At 29.3% G+C, this 18,556-nt stretch overlaps 1 protein-coding gene across 3 annotated transcripts; it reads left to right on the top strand.

The window, feature by feature from the left end:
* Positions 1-1,066: 1,066 nt before the first annotated feature.
* LOC113853734 (cyclin-T1-3-like) lies at positions 1,067-8,744 on the top strand. 3 transcript variants are annotated; one of them, XM_027484309.1, is made up of 7 exons: positions 1,067-1,396; positions 2,109-2,373; positions 2,751-2,832; positions 6,011-6,145; positions 6,439-6,614; positions 6,692-6,843; positions 7,085-8,744. In XM_027484309.1, exons 2-7 carry the CDS (start codon positions 2,147-2,149, stop codon positions 8,164-8,166), a joined length of 1,854 nt encoding a protein of 617 aa, XP_027340110.1. In that variant the 5' UTR covers positions 1,067-1,396; positions 2,109-2,146; the 3' UTR covers positions 8,167-8,744. The 3 variants fall into 3 exon arrangements, with proteins under 3 accessions (XP_027340110.1, XP_027340111.1, XP_027340112.1); XM_027484310.1 differs by having other exon boundaries at positions 1,092-1,396; positions 2,098-2,373; positions 7,085-8,735; XM_027484311.1 differs by lacking the exon at positions 1,067-1,396 and having other exon boundaries at positions 1,912-2,373; positions 7,085-8,735.
* Positions 8,745-18,556: the final 9,812 nt, after the last annotated feature.

Raw genomic sequence — 18,556 nt, 5'->3', positions numbered from 1 at the left:
CATATTTTTCAAATTTTAGTAATAATAAATAATTTTTAAACATTAAGTAATATAAAAACAGTGTTTAACTTTAAAAGTACTATTCTAAATCAATTTTTTTAAAATTATTATTAAATAAATATTTATTAGAGAAAAAATTATTTAATTTAGATAATAAATTATGCTAATTTTATTTTAAATATATCATGATAAAGAATATCAATTTAATTTATGTAATAAATTTTAGATGATCAAAATTTTAAGAAGAAAAATCTATATACCCAAATAATGTAGTATTAAAATATATATATTTTTTAAAATTGTATAATTTTAAAAATATTTAATTATTATTTAAAATATATAAAAGAATCTTATTATGTTAATTTAAAATTTATTATTTATTTTGTTTAATTTAATAACTAATTTAGCTCTTAATATATTGCAAACTATTATATATTATATGTATTTACAATAACTACCATTATTTTAATTAGTAGATTATAACTATTTTTTTTTTATTGATTTTAGGGTGTTTTTTTTAAATTTTTCAAGGAAATAATTTTTAACATATATAAAAAGTAATTTATTTTTAGAGAATACAATACTTCTTTCCCCTAAAAATTTTGTACAAAATAATAAAACTTATTTTTGTTTGATTACAATATTGAAAGAGTATTTTTTTATTTTGATAAATATTTATAGTTTTAGTTTTCATTAATTATTCAAAATAAATTCTAAAAAGTAATTAACATTAGATTACTTTGTAGTTTTTAAAAGTTTAATAAAATTTTTAAAAAACAAAAATGTTTTTTCATGAAAAAAATAAGCTAACAAACCTGATCGGTTTAGTTTAGAAGGAAAAATAATAATAATAAAGTATCCTTTTTTATTGAAAGAAAAATGAAAAAAAAGTGAAACTTATACTTTTTTAAATTTCTATTCAATTTATTTTTTTCTTTTGTCATTCACTTTGTCAAAGGGGGGGATAATTTCTATTCATAGTTGAAAATATTCTCTTCACCATGTTGGGATGGTAAATCATTCTATGCGGAAATATATATTATATTCATTTATAAAAGTTAAAAGGAAAAAACAAAAAGAAGATAAAAAATATCAGGGTTGGTTTGGTGGTGTATATGGTTGCCGCTGATACGGCGTAGTCTCTTCCATTCCTCTCCATTACCACCGTAAACCCTAATTTGAAAAATCCCCTAAAAATCTTTTTTTTTTTCCTGTTCCACTCATATACAGTAACATCATCAAAGTCTCTGTCTCTCTCTTTCTCTAATCGCGCTGGTGCAGGGAGCTCGCTGATTTTGGTCTCTAGTTCTCTTTGCTTGTGAACAAAATTTGCTTTGTTCTCCTCAAATTATTCTCAGACACTGAATTGAACTTTGTTTTTGCTCTTTTACTACAGGTAAAGGTTAAATTCACAATCTTTCGTGGTGCCCATGAGCTGAACCTTTTTGGGTCCTGGAAATTTTCTTTTGCAATTTGATTAATTTAATTTTCGATATAATAAACTAGTGGCACCCGTTTAGGTTTTTTTTTTTTATATATATATATTTGTTTTTTAAGGAACTAAGCTTGTAAACTTGGATTTCTGAGTAAAGTGTAGAGTATCATCGGTTAGTATGGTGTGGAAAACTATGATGTGATTTTTATATATTTTTTGATGGTAGAGAATTAAAGCAGTGGCCTGTTGAGCTACTTTTCTAGAGGCATTTGGTATGGGTTATGTTGTGATGCTGGATTTCTGGTGCTGATGTGAAGTTTCTGAATATAAATACATGTGGATATCTTAGTGTTGGGAATATTGAATGTTGAGATTTAATATGTGTTAATGTTGATGGTGATGTTATTAAGAAGAATATGATATTTGATGCCACCCTCTTAGCAGATATAGAATTAACCAAGTTTGAGATTGGCTGATATGTTCTTTAAAATCTTGGGGACTGTCAATTATTTGTTGGATTTGATAATTAAATATATGTAAAAAATTGAAAGGATAATTTTCTAGTTTATTTTGTTGATTTATTTAGGGATTATATTTTATTTATTTTTCACATTAGTATGTCACTTTGTTTCTCATTATTGTATTTAATGAACGGGGAGCAGTTTTTATACAGATATACATCGAAACTAAGTTTCATCAGCTGTCAACCTCATGGCTGGATTGTTGCTTGGTGATATCTCTCAACATGGAACAAATCAAGGTGTTTCTCAAAGATACTCCCAAGAGAAGCCAGAGGATGGTTCAAGATGGTACTTTTCTAGGAAGGAGATTGAAGAAAATTCACCATCCAAACTAGATGGCATAGATTTGAAGAAAGAAACATACCTACGCAAATCGTACTGTACATTTCTGCAAGACTTAGGCATGAGACTTAAAGTGTAAGTCTTCATTAGTAGTCTCAATGTTAACTGTGATAGGCTCTTTTATTTTCTTGAAATTGCTAGTTTGAGGCACTAGATTTTATTGCAAGTATCCTTTATTCTTCTTTTTTAAACTGATATAAATGTGCTTTCAGTGACAAATGTATTTAATATTATAAGGTAAGGTTGTGTTAGCTTTGATTTGTTTCCTGGGTAGGAGCTTATCAGGAGTATCTTAGCAACTTAATATGTTTATGTATTTATAAGATATTGCTGGCAGTGAAGGGAAACTATTTATTTATCTCCATTATTGTGTTAAAAATTAACAATAAAAGGCAATGAAGACAACTGGCTTCATTTATCGTGATGCTGATACCGATTTAATTATGTTTCAGACCTCAGGTAACTATTGCAACAGCAATAATTTTTTGTCACCGATTCTTTCTTCGGCAGTCCCATGTGAAAAATGACAGGAGGGTGAGTTTATTTTCTGTTATGATAACTTGCCTAACGTCATTCGTGGATAATTTTTCTCCATCTGAACTGTGAATAAATTTATGCTTATGTATTTCAATGAGCAGTGTTAGCAAATTCGTTTTTTGACTTGTTACTATATATTTGTGGCTATTGTATTTGAATTACTGTGTTTGGATGACTCTTGTTCATTATGGGTTATGATTTTTATTTATGCTGATAGTGTGGTTAATCAAAATTAACACCATACGAGTTATGCTTAAAATTTCAATAAATTAAGGATATAAAATGCCAACAAAAAATAAAGTAGGACACAGTTGTCAGTAGTGTACTATAGTTGAGTAGCAGAACGGTGTGGCCTGCTCTAAGCTGCCACAGGATTCAAATAGCAGAGTGGTTTTCAACAGAAGCATGGTAGTTAAAATTGCAAGCTTACACATATAATACACGATTTTACAATCCTGCCTGGACCCCCAACCCTGTGTGACTCACAAGTAGAATAAGAATTGGTGAAATTGTGTGGGATCACTGCACTGAATTGTAGGATTGGTAGTCATGGTTGATCCCACTGTGTTTAAAAAACCTGTTTTTCTGAGACAATGATCCATGACCTGTTTTCTGACCCAGTTAGTCTGAAAGCCCCTGAAAACCCCAAAATCTATATAGCCTATTCTGAAATTATGTTTCCCTCATTTTTGCGCTGCTGTTGTGCTCAGTTCTGCTCACTCACTTCCATTGATTTGGAGGCTGATCCTGAAATACTGTTCACAACCATATTCTGCAACTTTGCTTTGTTCTGCCTGTGCCCTGTTTTCAGTGTTCTGGTGCTGCTATGGCATGTTCTGCTCTTGTTCATCTGTCGTTTGTTACTGGTGGATGAGTTATGTATGACCTTATGGAAGATGGATTACAGATTTATATTTACATTGTGTGCTTATGCTTATTAAAATTTGGTGCTGATTGTTGCACTATTTGATACATATGGTGCATTCTGTTATGTAAATATATATTTAAAATTGCACATGAAGAAGCCATCATGAATGTGTCATCATGGGACTGTGACAAAAGAGAAAGCTACAAATTCAGTCAGTAATTGATATACCACATAAGGGAAGATTGCATTAGGTATCTTATCATGTTAAATGTTTTGAAATGGGAAAGATCATTATCTTGTTGTATAGGTGATTCATAGAACTTGTGAATAGATGTAAATGACAATTGACGATGTTAAAGTAAGAACCGGTACTATGTGTCTTTTAGAGGATATGTGCTTTTCTTAATGAAGAGATATTTTAAAAAATTATAATAATTATTTGAGCTTTTCAAGGAATAGAGAACCTTAAAAGAAAAGTGTTTGGCTCTTCTATGATGAGTTCACTTTAGAGGTTAAACTTCAGAGTTATAGCTGTTGATTGAAAAATCAACAGATGTGATTTTAACAAACTTTTGTCATACTTGTGCATGTAATCAATGGTTATAAGTTATAACCTGCACATTATCCTCTTAGAAGCTAAAATTTGTATCTTCTGAAATTTTAAAGAATTGTATCCTAGAATAACTTGTTTTGAATAACAAACTGGCCTTATATCTTTGTGCAGAGCTGAATTTTGCAGGTAATTGATGAGGTTCGTTATAATTATTTTTCCCAAAAGGAATTAAATGCAAGCTTAAATAGTTAGTATGTAATTTTGGTGGTAAAATATGTATTCCACCAGCCAGAAGAAAAGTATGAATTTCTTTGCCATGGGTTGTTGCCATTGTGAGGTAGAAGAATGTCAGTGTGAAGGATGTGTACAATACAATGATTGGCATACTGTTGGCAAAGGAATTTGGCCAATCTATTTGGTATTTTGGTCACCAGAAGGTGGGAATTAGGCCAATCAACCAGTTTTTTTGTTGGTGTTCAGCTTGTTTTGATGTCAGTGTGAATTTGATCTTTATTAGCAGGAAAATCAAACTTATTATACACTATGCCATGAAGTGTGGATAAGGCACAGCTATGGTTATTAGGTGCAAACATATGAATGGTTTTTATATTACCTCTTTGGCACACTCCCCCACACAAGAGCCCTTTGGTCTTGAAGTGTGGATAAGGCACAAGCCCACCCACCTATCTTGTGCTGAAATTCAACTTTTTTATTAGAATAGTGGGGATGATGAACTGATTTTGATGATTGAACTCAAAACCACTTCGTAATACAAGTTTTGATATCATGTCATAAACCAACCATTCCAAAAGGTTAAGCTAATAAGTGCAAGCACATGAATGGCTTTTTTTACATTTCTAACTCACTTGATTGTTGAGAGACATAATTGAGAATATCATATTTTTCCCTTTTATTATCCGACTTAATGAGTAGTCTTTAGTGTACTAGTGGCCCAACACCATCTTTCTTCATCTTCGGGGTCTAAATCCTAAGTGTGTTAAAATAGCGCCTTTCCTAAGAGATATATTGGAAAAAATATACTGGGTAATCTTTTTATGTTAATAAAGACAAAAAAGGAATATGTTATCTATGTAATGAAATGTGGTTTATCGTGGTTATAAAACTACAGAATCATATTTTGTTTGATTTCTGTTGAAGTCTTCCGTCAATGTTGCATGGTTTGTAGCTATTGATAATTTGAGTTTGATGAGTATTCTTCTATTTTAGGTATCAAAACTCCTGTCATCCATGATAATAAGATTGGTTCTTAGACCTGATATGTATAATATTTCAAGTTGTAAAGATATTTATGTTTTTGTCTGCCTAATATTTTTATAAGCTTCCTGGGCAACAAGGATTGAAAATTATTACCCTGTTAGATCAGTAGACTATGCTTATTAGTTTTATAGTTATCCTATTTGGACTTTATTTCATTGAGGATAAGATCATTGATTTTCTAACAAAAATTGTATTTGTAGAGTTGTTCTATTTTAGTCACCAAGAAGCTGCTTACCTTGTTAATTGTTGAGTTTTGGCATGCTAAGTAGAATTTCAATTTTATGCTTTGGTTTATTACCCAAACAATAAATCTGATGGCTGGTTCCTAGTTTTCCCTTGTAACTCTCTTTATCTTCATTTGGAAAACTTAGTGTCATCTGTTTCTCTGTTTAGCTGTCCTACGTCTCTTTATCCGCATTTGTCATAAATCCTATGATGGTAGGATGAAATAATTAGTAACTTAATGTGTTTTGCAGACCATTGCAACGGTATGCATGTTCCTTGCTGGGAAAGTTGAAGAAACTCCTCGCCCACTAAAAGATGTAATTCTTGTTTCATATGAAATTATACATAAGAAGGATCCAGCGGCAGTACAGAGAATAAAACAAAAGGTATATCATATGTTATGTCCCTCACCCCTTGTTCTTTTATTAAGCAATCTCCCCAGCAGTGAACTACCTGTTAATTAACTGTTTTCTTTGCAGGGGTAAGAATTTTGACTTGCAATTTATATCTGGATTGAAATTGAATTTTATCATTGTTTTCTATTTTTGTTCATGTTTGTTTTCTGTTGTGTTTGTTTACCCTCGTGGGTATTTATTTCAAAATAAAATTTCCTTTTGAACATTTTAGTCTATTCCTACCCCTCCTTTAATATAATATTTCTCATGCAATTATGGCACAGGAAGTGTATGAACAGCAGAAAGAACTAATTTTGCTTGGAGAGAGAGTTGTTCTTGCAACTCTTGGCTTTGATCTTAATGTGCATCATCCTTATAAGCCTCTTGTTGAGGCAATAAAGAAATTCAAAGTTGCTCAAAATGCCCTTGCTCAAGTTGCATGGAACTTTGTAAATGATGGGTATGAAGATAACATCATTTTTGTTATGGCCAGTGGCCTTTGATTTTTCTTTCCTGAAATTAGGATGTGGTGTGCAGACTTCGGACATCACTTTGCTTGCAATTTAAGCCTCATCACATTGCAGCTGGAGCCATATTTCTTGCTGCCAAGTTTCTCAAGGTGAAGCTCCCATCCGATGGGGAGAAGGTCTGGTGGCAAGAGTTTGATGTCACCCCACGGCAATTGGAGGGTTGGTGTCTTTTTTTTCAGTACTAGTGGTATAAAGAAATGAGGGAAAAAAGTACCATCCCGTTGTCATCTCTTCTTTATTCTTTCTCCAATTCCTGTTGCTCATTTTTCTTTTTTTGAGTGTGATGGCATCTTAGTAGTCAACTATTTGATGAGACTGGTGCAATCATGCTAACTTTGAATATCATTATCTATACATTTTTATTATAATGCAAGACCGATGTTGTGCCTACCTTTTGCAGAAGTGAGTAATCAAATGTTAGAGCTGTACGAACAAAATCGAATGCCACCTTCCAATGATGTTGAAGGCACTGCAGGAGGTGGCACCTTCAATCGATCCACTGTGAAAGCTCCAGCTAGTAATGATGAAACTGCAGCCACAAACAGTAATTCCCAGACTGGAGCCACAAGTTCAAGACTTGAAACGTCAAAGCCTGCATCTTCTAAGTCTGTGTTTGATTCATCTGTCGCAAATCATGTTGGGCGCCCTATCTCAAATCATGTTAAAAGTGGTGATTATGGAAGCATAGAAATGAAACACAGGGTGGAAGATGATGCCAAAGGCAATCAACATACTGAATGGGAGTCTCTACCATACAAGGAAAGCTTACATGAAGCTCAAGACATGGTGAAAGCCCGATCTGATAATGGTGAAAAAGAGCATGAAAACAATGTTGGCAGAATTGAAACAAAAGAACCAACTGAATTGAAAGATAAACATAGTAGCAGAAACCTAGATCACAGAGATAGTGTATTTGGCCGGCCTCCTCAAGAAGCCATTAAGAAAATTGATAGAGACAAGGTAAAGGCTGCTTTAGAAAAACGAAGGAAAGCAGCTGGTCACGTAACTAAGAAAACAGATGTCATGGATGATGATGATCTCATTGAGAGGGAACTGGAAGATGGAATCGAACTGGGTCCTCAGAGTGAGAAGAATAAACAAGACAAGAAGCAAAGCTGGTGTAAGCCCTCAGACAGATCAGATTATGACATGCATGGGAGACTTCCAGATCATGCTGATGAGCAACTTCATGGAGTAAAGGGATCGTCATCATATGAACCGGATCTAAGTGCTGTTGAAGAAGGAGAGGTATCAGCACTTGATGACTTTGGCGCAGGGCTTCCATCACCCAAGTCGAGCAATCGTAAGAGAAGAGCTGGAAACTCACCTGAAAGAGGGATGGAGGGGAAGCAACGGCATAACTATGGTCCTGGACCTCACCACAATAATCGTTTTGACTATGTTGATGATCGAAACAAGGTCAGTCGGCTAGGCCATCCTGAGAGGGACAGCAAAAGGCATGCTCAGGAAAACCATGTTTGATCATTGTGTATCATGGCTATGTGTGGACTCGGATATTGTTCTGAAATACTTGGCATACACATACTCCTTACCAATGATCATGGATGATTCCAATTCTGATATGATGCAGCCATCTTTTCTGCCATTAGAGCTGTCAGGTCACAGGAATTCTATTTGTTTGAAGGACTTTAAACACATTCAATTTTGTTGGAAGGAACAATTTCATTTCCTCAGTTTATGGGCATATGGGAAAAATTGTATGATAGAGGAGTGTTACATAGATTATAATATAGTTGGACTTGTAATGGAAGGTCCATTTTCCCACAAGATCATCCATGTTTTTTCTTATCATCCCAGTGAAATAATAGTAGTATTGATGATGATAAAATCGGAGTGCTTAGTAGAGGTGGAAGATTGTTAGTGTCATGTCCTGTTGCTAGGACTAGGAGCGCTTGTCTGGTATGTTTGTAATGCACTTTGAAGTGAACATTTGTTTAAATAACTTTGATGAAGAAAGTGATATTAATCATTTGTAGCTTTCCACATTAGTGTGGTAGCACGATTCCGTGGTTATGAAATTCTGACTATTGCAAGGGGCTATTAATATTTTATGATTACTAGTCATTTCATTCTAACTACTTTTCACATCTTTTGTTTGTTGCAGTAAGTTTGAAAAAGTCTGAATTAAGGATATCACAGGCAGGCAAAATGGCTAATTCTAGCTGTCATTTAATTCGAGATTACATCGAAAGTGCAATTAATCTGCTCGATAAATGTATACAATGAGGTCTTATTTTACTTTAATCTCTTAAAATTGCAATCATCGTCTTAAGTTCTAGCATTTTGTGCCTGTCAAATATCTCTGCCCTTGTCGTTAGTGTTTTTTTTGGGCCGAAGCCTTTATAGATAGTTATGCTTTGACCAAATTCATACAGCATTTGTAAGATAAATTGTTTTTTTATTTATGTTATTTTTGTGAAAAAAAAAAACTCATGCATTCTTTTGCATTGGGCCATCCACAATTTTTTGATGCCCAAGGTCAAAAGAACAATCTAAAGTGTATTAGGAAAACATTTCCAATGATATAATTTTCGTCGACTAAAAAAAATATAATTTTCCGCCTTTCCATTTTATATAGTTATACGTCTCATTTAGTTAATGATTTTGTCAACAGTATTTATGCATTTAAAAATAATAAAATTTTATTAAAAAGAAAAATATTTACTATATTAAGGATAGAAAAATGTAATAAATAAATAAATACTTTTTTTAGATGAAAATTATTACATTTTCATGCTTAAAATGAGCTTAAGTATTAAGCTTAACAAAACCATTTAATTAACAGTTTCTAAGATCTTCATATTATGGCTTTGCAATCAATTAAATTAATCTATTAAAAATGTTCACCACAGAGATTCTTTGTCAATTTATTTTGCAGGCTATGGATCAAAGTGAGTTTGTTTGCATGAATGCTTTATTACTCAATTCCTCTTGAATCCATGAATCAAATCCAATTAAGCTTTATATATGCTTCATCTAAGCATTTTTTATGGACATCCTTGTTGCATGCCCGTGTAAATCAATCCAATCTGTATGGCATGCTTGGTTAGGTAAAATGGTGATTGAATTTGGAAAGATTTTGATCTAGAGTGATGAAAAATTCTTAGATGAATCTGGAAACTCTGTTTCTGTCAATATAATGTGCAAACTCAAGGAATGCTGCCTGCACTTTTTGATGAATTTTTCTATTTTGTGTATTTATCACTCTTTTGGCCTCCTGGCATGTGGGACAATGTCCTGCATTGTAGGGACATATATGCAATTACTACACAAGGTAATTAAAAGAATCAATGAGTGTCAGTTTAAGTGATACATATTTGATTTCTTTAAGTAGGGTTTTGAGTTCAAGTCTTATGTGTTAACAAAATTTGTTGGAAGAGCTAAGTTTACTGTGTTGTAAATGTTTTCAACTAGCACAAATCTTAAGTATTGGTTCAATAATAAGATATCAAGAGTTGGGGTATTCTAGTTTGGCTTTATTATAGAAGTAAAGGGTTTAAAATGGAAATAGCTGTGATTACTTCTTGTTGAGAAACAAGAATAACAAAACTTGTGACATTTATTTTTATAGAAAAATGTTTGTAACATATTTTTTTTTTATTGCTTAAAATTGATTGAAAATCATAAAAAAATGTGTATTTCTATTCTAATTTAATGAATCTTATTGTTACTTTTGTAATTATTAATATTTAATAATATGTCAAATAATGATTTAGTTTGAGTAAATTCTTAAAGAAGTTCTTATATAAAAAATGAATAAATATTCTTTCATAAGTTAAAAACAACTAATACTTTTTTTTAAAAAAATTTTCATATAATTTTTTAAAAATTTTTAAAACTAAATTATTTATAATTTATGAGAAAATTTTTATTCAATTTTATATTAATTTTTTTACTCTTTAAAAACTCCTAAAAAAATTATACAAACTAAGCTTGTGTGGACATTTTTATATTAAAAGTGGTGTGAAGTAGGGAAATGTTCACATACTATGTTTTCTGAAAGCAAGACCTATTTTAAGGGATTCTTTAGGTGATTAAGGAATAAATAAGTTGTGATCAATTAATTGTGAAACAAATAACTATCACAAAACCTTGCCAATGAGAAGAGTTGTTTATAGTTAAATAGAAATAAAAGCATTGGGACACTATTTATAACATTATGATTTATTGTTTGCTAAAATTTATTTCATTATATAAGATGTAAGAGACACAAGAAAAAAAGTGTACCACATTTGGGTGATTGGGGATTGATATATATTAGAGCTTGCACAACAAGAAAGTGATAAGAGAGCCCCTAGTCCCTACCACAGGCTGATAAATTGTGATTCTTGTGAAAGCTTTTTCTTCTCATTTGAGTATCTTCAAAAGGGTTAGAACAAAAAAAGTAGATGATAGCGTTTAGACAAAGGGTGCATGCCTGACCTGAATTGTAAATTGAAAACTGATCCTGTAGAAAAAAAGCATGACAAATCTTTGAGCAATGGATCTCTCTGGTTGCAAAGGGATACATAATAAGTGTACTATGGAACAGAATAATATTGTATTGATAAATGATGGAAAACAGGAAAAGATACCGTAGTGATCTTATGCCCCAAAATCAGCTCTAGATTCACTTCCGTGCAACATCCACCATTGCCCCAACATGAGCCTGTTGGCTCCTCAACCACTTGGGGAGATTAAAGTAGATGTGAAAGACAGACATGTGTCTCTCCTCATTTCATGTGTTTCTTGAATTTTGGTGCATTCCTTAAACTTTGTTTTGGTTTAATTTGGTTCTTAAATCTTAACCATAAAGGTAGCCTGCATATAATATATGTTATGTTGTTAATCATGTTAGATTCTCAACGATCAAAAGGCAAAAGCAAGTCAAGGTTTTCCCCTTTTTTTTTCTTTTTAATTCAAGGCAGGAGATCGTGAGATGTTCCAAAGTTCTAAGAGTTTTAAGTTAATCTCCGTTTTTTATTTATAACTACTATTGATTCAAAATTTTCAGAAGTTAAATTTGTACACACAACTTCTTAGTGAGTCAAGATTTTAAATTGCAATTTGTAATTTACAATTGTGACTATTATCATGGTATCATGAATTTGAAGGTGTTTATAAACATAGTATTTTATTAATCTTAGCCCTGAGAACTGAGTTTAAGTATTTATAAATAAAAATTTGTTTAAAAAAATACATAGTTATTATATTAAAATTATAAAAATATAATAATATTTTTTCTAATAAAATTTTATTATTATTAATTTGTTTAGCTCTAAAAGTTAAGATTATCAAAATCTATAAATATATTATAATTGTAATTACAGTAATATTTCTCTTATGATAAGCTTGATGTGACTGCGAACACAATTTTAAGAACAGCAAAACTAAAATTTGGAGTCTAAGGGAGTGTTTGAGTACTGTACTTTTAGTTTTTAAAAATTATATTGTAAAACAATTTTTATAAACTGTTTTTTAAAGGAAGTGAAGGGAGTAAATAGAGAAAAAAGATAGATTAATAAAAAAGTGTTTTGATAAAAAAACAACTTTAAATTTTGAAAATAAATTTAAAAAATTACACTTATCAAACAAGTTTTTTTTTTGTTTTTAAAAACAAAAAATTATTTAAAAAAAAAAAAACAAACCAGCCCTAAACTTTCCCAATATAATAGTTTTTATACTATTAATTGATCCCAAAAATATCTTTTTCTCGGGACACGAAGTTGCTTGGTTTCAAAGCAAGTACAAGATTTGTCGTTTGAAGGCATTCAATTAGTCATAAAAACCGGCCCTGAATTTCTTCATTCATCCATTCAGAGAATGATTGGACGGAGGGAAATATGATTTTTTTATGTTAAAAATATTATTATTTTTTAAAAATAATTAGAGCAAACAAGTAATATATTAAACTCAAATACGTTTTTATTCTTATATGTTTCCAAGATTTTAATTTTAATTCTTATTTTTTATAATTTTAATGCTTTTGATACTTATGATAACATGACTAACTAAAAAATTATTGTGTCAATTTTTTGTGTTACATGTTATTGTGCTACATCAATGAAAAGGACTAGGAATAATAAATTTAAAAACATTAGAGATCAAAATTATTTTTTTAATAAGTAAAATTAAAACCTTGCCAAAAGATAGAATTTAAAAATATTTAAATGAATATATTACTATCTAACCTTTAATGATGAATGGTCTCTTATTCTATTTTGTTTAACATTATACAATTCTCATTAAAAATAAATAAATAAATCCTCCATATTTTTTTTCTTCCAAAATTCCTCCATCCAAGACAAAGAACTTGATGAAATCTAGATAAGGCATTAAGCATCCAAGAAGGGTGTCAGTTCAAATGATTCGGTCAAAAAAGAGCAAAGAAAGACCTGTTCCTACTCACTTTTGTTACATCATAAGCTAACCAAAAAGGTTTGCCATTATTAAGACAGATTAAGCTAAGCCTACCTCCTAATTAATTGTCGTTTTGTTACCATATGTTGTGTCAATATCTTTTACCATAAATATACATTGACTAAAAGAAAAATTTGTTACCTTAGGAGGAACATTAATTTTTTTTGTAGTTTAGACAATTGCAAGTGGGAAATGGAGCCTCAGGGGTAGCTGATTAAGTTGTGTGATGGGAATGGAAAGAACAACATGCAAAGGCACCTGATACTAAGTACTGTCACGAAGATAATCATCTTCAATTATATCTTTTACTTTGCTTTTTGTGGCAAATAGTCAGAGAAAGATGAAATTTGAGCAAGAAGCTACATAGAGTTCTAAAATGTTGTTTCCAACTTGGCTCTTACCCTTTTATGACTGCTGATACTAAGCTATAGTATGGTGGGAGGCCAGGAATCTTAGCAGATAACAAAAGATTGTGCAAATGTATATATGCTTTTTATAAAAATGATTTTGAACCAGATACCCTTTATCAAATGTGGTAGAAAAGTGTTATGGGAAAACCAAAATATCTTTGTGACTTCAAATATCTATTAATTTATTATGCTTTTGAGAACACTAGAACCTAGGTAAAACAATGCTCACATTTTTGTTGGTGAATATGTGAACTATATTTATGTGGATGGATGATGTAGTGTGTGTGCTCTCAGACATCAAGACAAAGTTCTTTTTAAGCAGACTAATAATTTATGTTATTATTATAATATATCACCATTGTGGATGTTGTTATAATGCGGACCTTGAATCATATGCAGCTTTGTTGGTTTTATTTTTAAATTATGCATCCAAAAGTAACCTCCACTTGTTGAGTTCTGTTGAGAAATTTAAATGCAACTTTCTATCCAAGTGGCACATCCAACTTGTATTGAATTGAGGTTGATTATTTAGCTAGTAAAGACATTATTTCATGGTTTATTATTTTAAATATAATTCACTAGCAGTTAAGATGGTGATGATAAAATATTTACTTTAAATTCGAATTATATTAAATAATAAATTAACATGTTAAAATTTAAATAATTTATATATTTAATTAAATAATATCACAACATTTTTAAGATTTAACATAAATATAACATTTAGGGATTTATAACATTAAATATCATTTATAAATAAGCACAAAGTGACATAACATTAAGAATAACATTATCTTGTTTAACATTAAAACAATGACATTATCTAGCATTTTAAAAACAATTATATGGATTACTTTGAGTTAAAAAATTGATTAAATTTCAAGACATGAAATATGAATCATCACAAGTTCAATTTCTCGCACTATTCCTTTTTATTTCTAGATTTTCTCTTTCCCTCTTGTTTGGCCTGTGACAAGTTTCTCCTTGAAAATGAAATGTATTGCAGGCAAATGATCTTCATTAGTTGCTTAGTGTTTTATCGGCAGCTAGGTTCATGTATAATATTGTCACAGCTTTGAAATGACCCCTCAGCTAGCTGTTTGTGAACTAAGAGCAAAAATTAGTTTTCCAATGGAGGATCTTTTTCTTCACTTTTATGCAAGAAAAGAGCAAGAAATTTAGCGATAGACAATTCCTTAATTTCTAGGGTAAAAATAAGTTTCTAATTCTTAGTTTGAGAGGATATATTTACAAGAATTCTTCGCTTTGAATTCTTTGAATTTTCATTTTCAGTCAAGCAGTGTTAGCTCATTGTTTAAAACGATCGTTTTGCCTCACATTAAACAAACTTTAGAGAGAGCATCTTAGCAACTTAATGCGTATATGTATTTATAAGATATTGCTGGCACAGAAGGGAACTATTTATTTATCTCCATTATTGTGTTAAAATTAATAATAAAAGGCAATGAAGACTATGGTAAATTTGAAATTATCAATAGGTGGAATTTGAGAAGAACCAAAAAATTCAATATAAAAACTAAAGTTATTAATTTAAGAAAACTGAGATTTAAGGGAAAAAAAACAATATAATTTTTTTTAAAATATAAAAATAAGTATTAAAATGACAAAGCCACTGGTCACAAATAGAAAGAACATGCAATAAGAGATGTGCTCACCTTCAAATCATAGTACATTTAATAAATTATAAAATTTTATTATTTATTTAATTACACAGATATATTAAATATTCATATAATTTTTTTAAAAATTGCATAAAATCAGATCGACATTTTCTTATAAATCTCACAAACATATGATTTCTTATAATGCCCAACATTTTTCATAATTTTATTTAATTTAAATTTAACAATACTTGTGCAACTAAAAAGGGTCTTGGTATAGTTGTATATTATTATTCTTGCAACCACTAGCGTTAATAGAATCGGTACGGTTTAGAAAAGAGAGAAAGTTAGCCAAAAAAGAATCTTTGTAACATTCCCCATCTTGGGTTGTAGAGGAACAATTCTTGTCTGTGAAACAACATATATTGTTGTTGTTATTATATACGATAGGTTTATTATCCTCCCAAGAATGCAATTCAATACAGACAAAGCTCTTGTATCCAATCTCTATTCAATTGGTTTACCAATTAATGCCCATTTGATCTTAAAATATATAAGTGGAACCAAGATGTTTGTGTAATTGTGTTAATGTCTACTCAAATAAGTTTCAGCAACAGGGGTGATCCTTCTTGAGACAGAACATTTAAGAAGAAAAATTCTCATTATTTTTATATAAGTTCCCTGAATCCTAGTTATGGGTATTGCATATCTGAAAAGATAACTCACTATTGCAAGATAGTACCTCAAAAAAGAAAAAAAAATAAGGAGAGAAGAAGGGAAGTAAAGGTAGCTAATCTTATCTAAATGCATGTTTAATGCGTAGTGGCTCCCATTGATTAGTGATTATTCGAATAAAATTGATTCTTATCAAACTAATTTTTATAAAGGTTGCCTCTGAATCAATTCTTGCAAACTGTTTTCGTTTGTGACCGTACTACACCTTTTGAGGCCCAATGCCCCACGACCCGTCTTTGAGGGCTGTTTCTTTAGACCCGCTTCTTTTATCATATGCTCCGGAGCTATTTTCTTTTAATAATTAAAAGAATAAATATGTTTTTATAAATTATGAAATTTATATAATTTTTATAAAAATAAATCAAATCTTATTATATTATATTTATATTCATTTTTTATATTTTTATTTCAATAATTAGAAAATTAGAGTATATTTATTAAAAATATTTTTTCTTTTTTAAAATTTAACTTCTAAATATATCAACAAAAGACTTATTTATTTAACTATTTTATAAATAAATATATATTTTAATCAAAATATCAAAAACCATTACAAAAAATATATGAATTTTTTATTAAAAATATAATATATATATATATATATTAAAAAAGATTAAATTGCACTAGATCTTTAACTTAATAAATTTACACTTCTAATGAATTTTTACCAAACTTGAATTTTCTTTTAAAGTAACTATTGATTTTTATAATATTATCATAAAAATCATGTGTAAACATTTTACACAATTTAAATATTAATAAATATATAATCTATCAGCAATTATTTATTTACGTTTTAAATAACATATTAATTATTAAAATATAATAGAGTAATAAAGTGTCAATTGATGTGTTAAGATGGTGTAAATTTTTATAAATTTGATTCATAAATTTAAATTGAACGATTAAATTGATAAAATTATTTAAATTAATTAAAATAAATTAAAAACATTATTTTGTTAAATTTAACATTTAATATTGTTTAATCTTGAACGTATGTAATTCAATCGTTCCCTCTCCGTGTATGTATGTTAAAAACCAACCTTAAGTTTACTAGAATTTGAACTAGCCTGCCATACGCATATTGTGGTGGATCTAAGAATTAACGAAGGGATAGATAAAAAATAAAATAAAAAAACTAAGTTTTAACATACACAGGTAAATTTCCAATGTGTTGCATATATTTTAAATTTAGATATATTTTTTAAAAAGTAAATTAAATGAAAAATGTATAAAAATGTTACCGTCATCAAATAATTAGGGAAGGATAACATATGAAAAAGATGTCATATTTGTTAATAATGAATCATTATTATAAAAATAAAATAAAAAATTGTGGAATAAATTATGAATCAAATATTAAATTTAAGAATTACAAATTTGTAGATATAGAAATTTTTTGGGTTAAAAACTTGATAGATTAAAATTGACTATATTTAAATAATAGCACTTGATAAAATAAAAATTAAAAAAAAATGTAAGATGTTTAATATATTAGATAAGTCATGTAATACATTATTAAAGAAAGTATACTAGGAGAAATATTTAATTATTAAGACTCAAAGTTAATATACAGAGATTAATAATTAAATCAACAAATCATAAAATTATATATTGTTTTATACAAAAGAACTAACATCAACACATGTATTTTGTTTGACTATTTTAGAAAAAATGGCAAGCACTATGGTGCATGCAGGTGAAGTGGATGTGTAACACTATTCTTTTCCACTTCATTGCAATCAAGACTATAGGTGTTGTGGACATTCCATGTAAGATGCCACTTTGGATTCTTGAATAAAGGAGTAAATAAAAATTTCAAAACATATAATTTTAACTTATTTCCCATTTATTCAGTTATAGGATATTTTTATTATTATTAAGTAAAATTTATGTAAATTACACTAAATGATAGATGAAATTCTTTAAACATGAAATCACATCCACATCATTAAAATGACCCACGTGAATTTTTTAATTAGTAGTGCATTAGAAAAACTATTTTGTTACCATTCGTAATTAATGGACCGTTTGAAAGAGCTTTTAGAGAATTTATAAAAAATAATTTATTACTTTTATAAATATTTTTTAATTTATTATAATAGTTTTTTTTTTTTTACTTAGAGCATTTAATAATTTTTTTCAGATTATGTTAAAAAAATTTATGATCAAATTATGTAAATTCCTTATGTAATAAGAGTTTATTGATTCAGTACTTAATTTTATTTGTCTGAAGTTAAAAATTACAAATTGTCTTTAAATTTAAAGAGTTCAAGTGAGACTGGGAGAGGATTTTATATATAATATACAAATTTCTCTTAAACACATCCTAAAAATTAAGTTAAAGAGTGAAAAAAAAAAAAGATTTTGGTTGCTAACTGTGTAAGTGTTGCCAAAGTCGTAATTATTAATGCTATTTCCTATTTATTTCTTGTTTCTGATATATATTTTTGAGCTGATAATTTCATTAACCAGCTGCCCTATGTATTATTATTATTATTATTATTATTATTATTAGGAAATTTTAATTCATAACCTTCATAATTTTAATTTAGTTATATTGGTAGGCCTTAAGAAAATTTAATTAGTTCTATTAATCTAAATTTAACTTAAATTTTCATTTTTTTTTTGTCTTTGTTAACGTTTTAGGAAATTTGAAATCTAAAGCTTCGGTTTTAGACATAT

This window comes from Abrus precatorius, unplaced genomic scaffold (genome assembly GCF_003935025.1).
Source record: "Abrus precatorius isolate BTA unplaced genomic scaffold, Abrus_2018 Scaffold11, whole genome shotgun sequence".
In the NCBI taxonomy this organism is placed as follows: domain Eukaryota; kingdom Viridiplantae; phylum Streptophyta; class Magnoliopsida; order Fabales; family Fabaceae; genus Abrus; species Abrus precatorius.
This window is presented reverse-complemented; position numbering and strand designations above follow the sequence as displayed.

Excerpts from the sequence above, each read along its gene's own strand:
- LOC113853734 (XM_027484309.1), top strand. The coding sequence starts at position 2,147 with ATGGCTGGATTGTTGCTTGGTGATATCTCTCAACATGGAACAAATCAA. Across the intron at positions 6,146-6,438 it reads TACAGAGAATAAAACAAAAG|GAAGTGTATGAACAGCAGAA; the intron begins GTATATCATATG and ends ATTATGGCACAG. Across the intron at positions 6,615-6,691 it reads TGGAACTTTGTAAATGATGG|ACTTCGGACATCACTTTGCT; the intron begins GTATGAAGATAA and ends TGTGGTGTGCAG.